General features: G+C 41.6%; 1 protein-coding gene across 2 annotated transcripts; it reads right to left on the reverse strand.

Annotated features, from left to right (window-relative positions):
• Window positions 1-4865: 4865 nt before the first annotated feature.
• Window positions 4866-11797, reverse strand: SEC11C (SEC11 homolog C, signal peptidase complex subunit). 2 transcript variants are annotated; one of them, XM_086769582.1, is made up of 6 exons: window positions 11574-11797; window positions 10404-10479; window positions 9040-9189; window positions 6790-6909; window positions 5494-5551; window positions 4866-5069 (listed from the first exon to the last, which is right to left on the reverse strand). In XM_086769582.1, the coding sequence occupies exons 2-6, from the start codon at window positions 10463-10465 to the stop codon at window positions 5016-5018; spliced, it is 444 nt and encodes a 147-aa protein (XP_086625708.1). In that variant the 5' UTR covers window positions 10466-10479; window positions 11574-11797; the 3' UTR covers window positions 4866-5015. The 2 variants fall into 2 exon arrangements, with proteins under 2 accessions (XP_086625708.1, XP_086625707.1); XM_086769581.1 differs by having other exon boundaries at window positions 10404-10513.
• Between the last annotated feature and the right edge of the window lie 241 nt (window positions 11798-12038).

Raw genomic sequence — 12038 nt, forward strand, 5'->3', positions numbered from 1 at the left:
GTCATGTCCACGTCAGATTTCCATATACCCACCTACACATACAGCATATGGATATATAACTTCTGCTGATAGCACATTCACACACAATAGAGAAACAGTTCTATATACAAAAGTAGTATACTGGAGCATAACTGATGACAGTAACTGATGACAGAAGAGATGGAATATACTTATTTAAGCCAAGCTGTGTAGCAGAGAAACATGTTTAATTGTTGTCATGTGGGCGGCTTATGTTTTGTTTGCTTTTGGGCCCTAAGATGTTCAAAGAAACACTGATAAAATCCATGCACACAGAGGAAAATGTCCTTTTCATCACTGTTGCTCACTATCTTGATTAAACATAGAGAGAAATGACTTGCTAACAAGTTCTCTCTCCAGTTACTCCATGCACTTGTTTTATCTCTACCAACGCAGGCAGCAGTCCAACCTGAACATCTGGCAGCCAGGACTCGGACCCCTCCAGTGCCGCCCTGCCAGAAGCGCTGCCAGGAGCGGACGGGCACCCAGCAAGCATCGCTGGGGCCGCCCCGCACACCTCCAGCCTTTATGACCCCGACATCAAACAGCAAAGTGCTGAGGAGACCAAACAAAGCCCATGTTCAGCTTTTGCCATGGGGACCAGCCCTACACTCACCCTGAGGGTCTGTGCTGGCACCCAGCCTTCGTTCATGGCCCCAGCCCGGGGCTCCCTGCGATGCCCGCAGCCCTCTTCCACACACACTGTAGCCTGCACAGGGGCAGTTTTTCGCCAAGCTGTGAAAAGGCAGCTAACCAGAAAGGAAAAACAGCTTCAAGCAAAGTCTGAGCTTCTCCTACTCCCGACTGCTCAGTTAAAAACACACTGCTTGTGTCTGTCGCATCTTGATCTTCCTCAAACAAAAGTCATCCAGAGGCTTTGCTGGGATGCAGGCATTTGCTTTAAAATGCTCTTTTCTTTTCTCCAGTGACACAATGCACCGTATTTCACAGCAGCTAGATGTCCTTCCCCAGGGGGTGGGTATTGATGTCTAAAGCAGCATGTGAGCAAAGGTGAACCAGTTACCACAGCTTCCAGGATCAATGGAGCACTCTGCCTCCAGTTAATAACTCCGTAGATCTGCCAGTTACATCCTTGATCTGTCCTGACTCCAAAGGGAAACTGCAGCCTAGAAGCAGAGCAGGCAATAAGAAAGAAGTTGTATTTGTAGAAAAGGGAAAGCACGTTGATGCACCAAATACGTAGGATCTTAACCCACTTCTTTTTATTAAACAGCCTCCTCTATAACCTGCCAAAGCATATGCACAAGCAGTTTGTCTCTTACCTCCAAAGTGTGTCTGTAAAATTCTGCTTGAAGCACAAGGAGCAGCAATATACACAAATCCAATTTAGGGCTGGCTTGTGCCCTAGCTGCAAATTACTTTAGAGGCAATAAACAGATGGGTGGGATAGAACTGAACAGCACAGTTCAGCTGGAAGGGACCAGGACCCTCTGGTCCAACGGCCTGCCCACTGCAGGGCTGGCCAGGGGTCAGGGCACGTTATAAAGGGCATTGTCCAGAGGTCTCTTCAACACTGACAGGCACGGGGCATCGCCCACCGCCCCAGGAAGCCGGTTCCAGCGTTTGGCCACCCTCTCGACAAACAAATGCTTCCTTGTGTCCAGTCTGAACCTCCCTGGGGCAGCTCCGAGCCATTCCCGAGCACCCTGTCCCTGGATCCCAGGGAGAAGAGATCAGCATCCCCCTCTCCATGTCCCCTCCTCAGGAAGCTGCAGAGAGCAATGAGGTTGTCCCTCAGCCTCCTTTTCTCCAAAGGAGACAAATCCAGAGTCCTCAGCCGCTCCTCAGAGGACATGCCTTCCAGCCCTGTCACCGTTTGGTTGCCCCCCTCAGGACGCATTCGAGTACCTTCACATCCATCTTAAATTTTAAACACAAAGGTATATGTTATAGTGGTGAAAAAATCTAACAGCTCACTGTTCCCAAAGGCTAACCCCGTTCCTCCTCCCTTGCCTCTATCATACTCCTGGTTTTTACCCCCGTGTGCTTTGCTGAGGGTGCTGAACTCACAAACCCAGCAGAGAACTACTGACTTCTTCCTGGGTTCACAGCTGCATTGGCTCCCCTGAACACGAGAGCCTACACAGAGACACGCATGGCCCCGTTGTCTGCAGCAGGAGGATCATCCCACCTCGGCAGCGGGAGCTGACAGCTCCGTTCAGCTGCAACACGCAAAGTCACCTTCAAACTTGTTCTCAGCAAGACCAGCAGGAAAACCTGGTAACATTCAGTTAGAAAATGTATCAAACAGCAAACTGCATTCTCTCTGCCCCAAAGGCTAATAACTATTAGAAGACATTAAATCATTCAACCATCATACAGTGCAATTTACTCACAGCAGAAACAAAAAAATTCTCCTGATATGCATTTCACCATCAAAGCTCATTTATCATTGCTTATCAGCCTAAGAACTAAAAGATTACGTGCTGTTATACGGCAGAAGGAAAGGGTTTATACTAGAAATTGAGATTCTGAGAAAAAACTTTTGGCACGCCTTCCCTCCCTGACTTTGACTCCAAGGAAATTAAAAAGCAGCACTAACTGGACAACCAGAAATGGAAATGGTTGCCTTAAAGTAGCTCAGACAATTCCGGGAATGAAAGTCAAGAACAGAATCAAGAGCCAACCGACCCAGTTGTTTGTGAGTGCTCCCCAAGCATTCACAGGCAGCCCACCCAGCAGAGCAGCCACCAGGCAGCAAGCGAATCTACTTCTTCATAGAAAAGGCAAGCTTGCTAGTGATCAACAGACATATCAAGAGATTTTTTTTTTTTTAAACCAACTATGAGATTCCTAAATCTGGGTGGGGGGAAAAAAAAAAAAAGTCTTTGATCCTACATAAGAATAGCTGTACCATGTTTTACTGTTATTACCATGTTTTAGTGTTCAACCACCTGCACAGTAAAATTTTTTTTCTTTTTAATGTTCAGAGGGAATTGTCTCATTTCTTGTCACTGGGCACCACAGAGAAGAGTCCAGCTCCATCTTCTTTATATCCTTCCCATGCAGGCAGGAACTTTTCATATTTACATAAGATTTATCATTATGGCACCCGGTCCTACTAGATGAAAACAGCGCTACTGTTTATCACAGAAGAGGAAGCAGATTACCTGTACAGCTGAACAAGTTATTGTATGTGGCTGACCAAAGCGGCTTTGGCGGATGCAATCAGCAGACCTCAAGGCATCCAGCTAAAACCAGGAAGATAAACTGGGCCAGCAAGGTCACCCACCATTTCGCTGGAAGAGTGGACGTGGCAAGACTGACAACCATGTTTTACTCCATTCTGGAAGCCAACTCTGCAGGTTAAGATTTATCAAGAAGAGTTAAAACAAAACACAGGGTATCATACCCAAGAAATAAAACTTCTTTTTCTGAGCAAGAACCCCTATATTTAGATATTATCCTTGTCTCATTTTACTAATCCATGTTTCCTCAACACAACAAATTCCCATAATAACGTGTCAAATTTGTTATTTGGTTTATGTCAAAAATCCCAATCTCAAAGTTAGAGCTGACTGTGACTGCATTGGGGTAAGTGGACAGAAACAAATTCTAATTTCAGCAATACTAGGGAAAAAAATAAAATAAAAATCTTACTACACATACGCTGTCTCCGAAAATTAAACTATTTTTTCTGAACTGTGATGGTACACTTCTGGGAAGAGTGCATTAAGGATACCTAAATTATTCTGACATGTCATTTATGATACTCAATTTTATTTCTACACAATTTGACACAAAATAAGTCATTTTTATAATACAGTTTGTCAAGAAAACTGCTTAGTAGGACACAAAGGAAGTAATATTACTTGGAGAAATTCAGCAGTTGTCTGCCTTTCAGCCCTAGCAGCTACAACAGAACAGGTGCCATTATTGTATAATAGTATATTTTTGTAGAGGTAAGAAGAAACAAAACTCCATAGGAAAAAAGCATCATGCTGTTCTTTATCAAAGCTACAAAAACAAAGCAAGTGAGGAAAACAAGTTCTGCTTTGTTGAAGGTAGACATTTGAAGCCAAGAAGAGAAAAATCCAGAATTTCATACAAGACAGTTCTCGGGTAAGTTTTACAATGAAAAATCAATTTTACGTTTAACACTGTTCAGGTATCATATCACAGAAGAGAACAATACACTCTCAAAAACAGAATACGAGTTATGTCTCACCCTTACTGGCATTGTTACTCAAGTAGATTGTTGTGCTATCCATTCAGTAATTTACAAGTGTTAATAAAGCCCCATAAAATCTTTTTGTTGGATTTGTTTTATAGCTAGGAACATACAGACAGAATGATTAACAGCCCGAGTTCTAGAAACATACACAGTCCCTAAAAATCAAGCCACTAAAAATCAGGCTCCACAAAGGAGCAAGTTTTAAATTCAGGGGAAAAGCTCCAAGTTTCCATTTCTCAGTTCTTAATCAGAATGAAAGACCCCTTCTTGTCTACTTTTGTCAGACCATAGCTAGACAACTTCCTTTAGGTCTAACTCTGACTAAACTCCTACAACTCACTACCTGTTCCAATCCATATGCTGCGTGCTGACAAGTACTGATAAAAACAGTTTGTACAGTCGGGAAAATAGAGGGCGCTGACAGAGATTAAAAATAATCAAGCAAAAAAACCCAACCAACCAAAAAAAACCCCGAACAGTGGGTTCAGATGCAGTACCACTTAAGAAAAACAACACAGCGTGTCAAGGAGTGCCATAAGCTGCTTTAGCACATGACAGTCAGTGTCTTCCAAACAAGCAAAAGGCTAACTCAAAGGAGCATCTGTGGAAGAGAGTAAATACTTCATTATGTAATTAACCAACAGCCAGAAGCTTTACTCATTAGTTGTACAGTTTATTTAGACAAGACAAAAGCTTGCACAGATTTGTAACTGTATACAGAAATGAAAACATCTGAAATATATTAGGTTTTTCCCCTGTATATTTAACTTTGTACTTTGTTCTTGGAAAAGTGACTTTTTTTTCAGGATTCACGTTTCAGCAGTACATATGCTCCCATTACTGCCAGAAGAGCATACTGCAAAAGAAAAGAGAGAATAAAAACTGATTATAATTTCTCTTCACAGAAGCTCTGAAATTGCAAATTGTTCAAAGTGTGCCCTCTCCAACATGACACCTTCTAGATGAGTACAAAATTATAGAGCTGTGTTCCTGCAGAATTACAGGAACATTTTAATGTCATCATATTCACCATAAACAGGCACCACAACTATATACGCTAAACTTATGGAATTTCTGTAAATGTTTTCAAATGATTACAAATCCTCAGTTCCACTGGACAACAGACAAGCCAAAATAAGTGGGAAAACACAGCTCATTTTACACTAGTTACCAAACCACAGAAACAAATTTATTAATATGCATTTTTATATGCAAGATTCTTACTACCTTAATTGCTATTTACAGTTTTAAATTCAAGTCTGTATTGTCTGTATACATACCTTGAATTTTGGATAGTCATTCATTATTATAGTTACCATACCAACATAAGGCAAAAATCTGTAATTGACAAAACAGATGAAAGTAAAATTAACCCTCAAACATTACATGGAAACGTTTCAGTGTTACTCACTCTTGAATATTTTAGATAATGGATTTCAGAGAAAAAAAAAATTCAGACAGACAGCAAGAGCTTTAAAGACAACATATACTTAATTAAAATTTGGGAGCAAGATCTTGCAGATTTCCCTCTACTCCCATGCTTCACCTTGCTGCATATTATTCACAGCATTAAACACACACGGATCCCAGGAATGGCAAGTAACTGTCACTGTCATGAGGGGTACCCACAAAAGCCTAGCATCCTACAACACACAAGAACTGGCTTTTCGGGGTCTCCTGTTGTTCTGCAGCTATAAAAGCCACATAATCTAACATATCAAGTGTTTCAAACTAATTAGCATTTAACCTAGTCTACCAGCACTAAGGGTTTACAGGGGCACTTGTTCTGCTTCTTTTTATTTAACCTTCAAGGCAGGGACAGAATCTAAAAAAATCAAGCAAATATTCTTGCAGAACAGTATTCTGTACTGTTATGCAAATTAACCCTATATGTATGACAACCCACGGAGCTCTTAAATCAGGCAAGAAAATACCCAAGTATATCATGTGATACAAGAAGTCCTACTTTCCACTGGCTTTGGCCTATGACATTAATCTTAGCTGCTGGACGCAGAACTCGCACCAATCTTCTCGTGGCATCACTCAGACTCTCATAACCCAAACAACACCTTGCCACAGGCTCTAAGCAGAAGCATTCCAAATAAGAACAGTGTAAAGCAATTATTTATACTTGTCACTAATGCATCTCTGAATGCTATTTTTTTTTCCTTAGATAAAAATTTAATCAAATTTTTTTGAGAAAAGTCTTAGAGGCTTCATCTCAACCGGGGAAAGGGACAAAGTCAAAAGCTCAAACCTTGCATGAAATTCCTGTGGAATGTGGAAAAAAAAATCGTGGTAATTTCTAGCAATTACAAGGATAAGTTGGTTATTTTGGATTTACTGGTGAATTATTTGTTAAATGTGCTATTTTTAAAAAAAATTAATTTCCACTCTCCACATCAGTGAGAGGACTACAGAAAGTAACTTTTCCAGGCAACGTAGGCTTTTTAAATTACTATTTAAGAAATTTTAAAAAATCATACCGGATCTAGCTTGTACCAACAGTGGAAATTATTTAAATTCTAAATTTTCTCTTTTAGTTACAAAGAACACAGACATTTTGCATTACTTACCCTCTTGCTCTTCCAACAACATCCTTCTTCTCTAACCAGTTCTGACCTTCTTTGTACAAGCCTCTATCATCAACTTCATTATTATCACCTTTAGTCAGAAATTTGATGTTCCCATTTTCTCTAGAAGGAAACGAGGTGATACACTAAACACCACTTAATTTAAAAATCTCAATTAACATCTCCAAGCACAATGAAAGATGAAAAGCGCTACAAGATTAGATAACAATGTTTACTTCCAGTCCTGCTTATTTAACAAACGCCATCAAGTCATTAACATCACAGACTTTACTGACAGACTCAATAGATTTTAACACGAAATGTTTTTTAAAACACTCCTAGATTGTCATTTGATGTCAGCAATTACACAATGGACAGGAAAGGGCTCTTGTCCATCCACAGCAGGCACTAAACTTCCTCAACAAAAGCACGAGGTGCCAACCCTCTGCATTGTCAACAGAACAGAAATTTAACTCTGAAATACTGAATAATAATCTATTAAGAGGTTGTGGGGTTTTGTGGTGGTTTTTTTTTTTTCCTTTTTCTACAAATCGTGGTAAAAGATCCTGTGAAGTCATCACACATTAGAGAATGAATTTAACTGAATTTAACTAATAAATTTCAGTTGAGGTAAACCCTAAAAATCTTCCCTTAGGAGACAAAGTGGTATAATAATACAATGCTTTAGGCAATTTTCTTTTACGTTCTATACACTTGTTTAACTCTTAGTAATCATATTTAGTAATCAAACATAGCTTTGTCCTTATTTTGATGGAAATACATTTTGAAGATGTTCTAAAGCAGCTGCAAATCTGCATCAAATTCAGTATTTTGTCACTAACACTGCAATGCAGTTTTAGGTCACTCATTAATTGTTAAACAATATGGTGAGTTCCAGGCAAAACCTCACTTATTATTTATTAATGTGGCAAATAAAAAAAATACATATAAGCAGTCTTTAAATAACATCAGGACAGAACATTATGTGGGGTTTTCAGGGAGAAAGCCAAGCAACAGAAGCCCCTTAACAGGCAGCAGTCCTCCCTGCTACGGATGGATGCCCGCAGAGCTCGGAGGGCCAGGCTGCTCCCTGGAGCCGGAGATGACATCCCGACCTTTCCTGGCCACTGAGAAGCCTCAGTCCTTTCTGTAGAAACAGAGGTTTAAAACCCTGAACACACCCAAATCATAACCTCTCCCTTTGAAATGAACGAAGTATCTCACACTCCGTTTTGAACCTGATCTAATTTAACTGCTGCTGTTAGAAAACTTGCTATGTTTTGCTCCCTTTCAAGCATTAGGCATAGGTGCAGATAACGCATGCGAGACACTTGTTCAACACTCCCAGTTAAATAAAGTTATTAAGTTTACAGTCCTCAAAATGATTTTGCTCAAGAAGCTGCTAATTGCATGTAAAGACATCAAGAAACAAGCAGTTTTTATGAAGACAAATTAGGTATTTAAAAAAAAAAGAAAAAAAAAAGGTAATTCTTGGGTACGTTTGTTTCAAAAACGCGTTGAACAGATATTACTCAAAAGGTAAACACCTTCAGTCTATGGCCAGGACCTCCTGAGGCGCACAAGTGTCAGTGCTTGCCACCTCCGGGTTAGCTTTTCGCTGTGCAGAATTAGAAACAGAATTGCCTCTTTTTGTTTGAGAGGGAACTGTTTATCGTACCAGGCATATGCAGTAAAGGTAAAACCAAGCAACCTGCCTGTTGCTTTTCAGCACGAATTGTTGTTGGCATTGTGACTACCAGACACAAAAAGAGTAAGAATCTCTTTCATTCTGAGTCAAATCTCTGTTTTCTGGAAAACTTCAGTCAGCAAAGATCATATACTTGCCAGACTTCATCTATAGTTCTGATTCTGAATCTTCACCTTCTTCCACAGATTTGCTTCTCATAACCAAAATCCCAATTCTACAACAGTCAGTACAAAAGTGGACTCTGCTCCCATGCGTATTGCTACTGCTGGCAAAAAAAAGCCACGTAGCTTGTGTTACCGGACTCCTCTTCGGCACAGGTTTCCCTGCTTCGAACCTGAGCAACTTTGCTGAGGGACAGGAGTCAGGGTCTCAAGAAGTGCACCACAGAACTGGGGACAAAGGAGATCACATCCTAGAGATGAGTTTTATCTTACAGCATATCCTCACTCGCCTTTTTCATAAACTACTACCAAATTAAAACACAAGTGACAGTCACAGTGAAGGAAACTATATTTAGAAACTAAGAAAATGCCAAGTTGCATTACTTTTCATGTACTTTGATTACTCTGTGAACTATTGGAATGTCTCTGCCTTCAACTTTAAAAACAACTATTTCACCAGCTCTGATTGGGTCATCATGGAAATTTGTTAAGAATAACAGGTCTCCTCTGTGAAAGGCTGGTTCCATGCTGCCACTAACAAAAAAGAAAGAGAGAGCTTATTAGCATTACGGTAAATAAAAGAAGAACCATGAAACTAAAGAGCATTTAGGTCTCACAGATAAACTCATAATCCTAACTGCAATCGGTAGCTCCACCCATTCGGTAACACCACCCAGCCATGTAACACAACTCAAACCTCACTGAGTCCCAAGTGGAGCCGGCCCTTAGAAGACTTTCTTACTGCCTCAATGAAAGAAAGAAGCTTATAGAAAAGTAACAGCACTGTAGCCACAATGAAGGGACAAAATGAGCCACTCTGGTTAAGAAAACCAATGCATTCGTGAAAAGCCAAAAAATGTTTCACAGTACAATAGGAAGTACTTCTAGACATAGGAAGAGTTTAATTAACATCAGCAAGAGTTATGCTTACATCAGCGATTACTATTAATGATCAGAAAATCCATGCCGTTTCTCAAAGCCAGGCGTCATATCTTTAGCTAACAACCTTTAAGGAAGGATTCCGGATCCCGTACCATGAGCAGACAATTCCCATTAAAATACCGTTATTTACTGCACACATGCCTTGCTGACACACATTCAATTTCTGGAAGGCTGAAGCTTCCCTGAACAAGTGTTTAACTTCATGTATTTGATCAGCAGGACCGGCTCTTTATATACCAGAAGTAAGATACCACTGAGAGAGAAGCGATGCACAAGTATAACTTACTCATAAAAGGAGTTTTACTGTAATATAATTTAAAAATAAAAATAAAGATGGTAAAAAAAAAATTAACAAATAGACCTGAAAATGTTAAATGGCTTCAGCAAGTGCCACATATTTACTTATTTTCTTCAGGAGAAAACAGAAGCTTCATAGGATTACATGTATTTCTATTAAAGCAGAATTAATTTTTTTGAATCCTAACACCTATCTGGGGACTGCTACCCCTAGGTAGCAATATATGTAAGTAATCTTGAGTAGTTAATCTATTCATTAAGTGAACAAACCTAGTTTTTCAAAGGTTTCATATATCTACTGCTTCTAGAAACTTCAGTGAAAACTAGACTGCAATTATGAAAGCAGCCTTTGCCAAGTGTCAAATACAGAGTTAGAAAAAAATAAGTGTCTGAGTATTTCTTTAAGTAGGTGAGATTTCAAACCCCAAATCTATCCAAGGGAGAAGGCAAGGAGACAAAGGACAAAACAATATTTGGACTTTAACGAAAAAGCCTGTAGGTTGACTTACCTGAGCACCACCACAATAGGGCTTTCACTTCCAGTAATGACGATCAGCCCTTTCCATATCATAAGGGCAGAGGACACTATCATAGCAAAATTTAAGACTTGGTAATACAGCTATATGAAACAAGAAAATTGTTTTTAAAAGTTACTGTGTTGTATTTAAAAGCACAAAGTAGAATTTCAACCCATATGCAATCCAGGCACGTGGACTTCTGTGCTAAAATCATACTCCAGCTGAAGCCTCACGGAACAGATCGCTGCACTGGCAATCCAAGCATACAGACCCCCCTGCAGCATGAAGTTTTAATCCATCGCGTGCCTCAATCTTGGCTTGGCATGCCTGTGCAGCAGAAGCTAGCGAGCTCACCAGCAAAGACTTCTAAAATATAGGAAGCTATATGGGAAATGATCAGATCTATTTTGGTCACACGTCCCTGACTCCTACCTGAGCTCATACGTATTCAAAACACACGAGAAATACTCTACTATAATATTTTTTGTGTACAAAGAGGAGCTGTGAGGCTAAAAGAGACAACAAAGGATAACTTCCTGCTGTTGTCAGGCAGAAGTTTCTTAGGTGGAAAATCTTTTGTCGATTTGACTAAGTTTCTGCCCCAAAGTTCCACTGCTTTGCCAGCCACTACAGCAGCAGATATGCTTTCTTCACACTACCCAATTTTTTTTTTCTTAGCAACATACGAAGATGCTCTGGTGGGAAACAACCCTGCTCATCTCCATTTACCATCTGGCTCGCTGATCTAAAATACGGAATCAGAAATTTCCAGACCATCATTCTGGTTTGAAAATATATGTGTGGGGATTTTCAGTTACATGACACGCTTAACTTAGCCTTCTTCCAGCTTCAAAGTTTTTTAAATGATTGATATTAAAAAACAACAACAACAACACGAAAAAAAACCCCAAGGAGCTTTCACAGCTCCAAGTTTATCACGAGTCTTACACGCTCCTTTCCAACCGGCTCTCTGCATAACCGCACAGCAAAGATAAAATAGAGATGCCTATTTTGAACTGCAAGAGCCGCTCCGGACCCCCGGCCACCCCCGCCCCGGGCAGCTCCGAAGACCCGGAGCCTCCGAGCGGCCTCCGCACCCCGAGCCAGCCCTGGGCCCGCCCGCCCCCCGCTTGGCCGGTACCGGCAAGCCCCGGCCGCTACCTGCCGCTTGTTCATACGCCGCAGGTCCCCGAAGAGATCCATGGCGGGGTCTCCGCGAAGAGCCGCACCCAGCCAACGGCGGGGCGCGACCGGCGCCGTCCCGGGCTCCTCAGCGGGCGACGCGGTGGAAAACGCTGGCAGCACGAACCCCAGAGCCAGCCGCAAACCGCCACTCCTGCCGGCCCGGGGGAACGGCGGGCAGCCCCTCTGCTCCCCGGGAGTTGTAGTCTTCCTCCTCCCTCCGCCCCGCTCACACTGGGCGGGCCACTCTGCCATTAGAACTACCATTCCCAGCATGCGCCGCGGTGAAGGGTCCTGAAGGCTAGGCCCCTCGCCTCCTGCCTCCAAAGGTGCCCGACCAATTTGCTGTGCGAGGGGGCTCTCGGTGGGAGCTGACATCCCGCGGTACGGCGGAACGAGCCAGACTCGTCTGTGGAGCAACAGGGCTGTGGCACCGGCCTCCTG

This window comes from Chlamydotis macqueenii, chromosome W (genome assembly GCF_036417535.1).
Source record: "Chlamydotis macqueenii isolate bChlMac1 chromosome W, bChlMac1.mat, whole genome shotgun sequence".
In the NCBI taxonomy this organism is placed as follows: Eukaryota; Metazoa; Chordata; class Aves; order Otidiformes; family Otididae; genus Chlamydotis; species Chlamydotis macqueenii.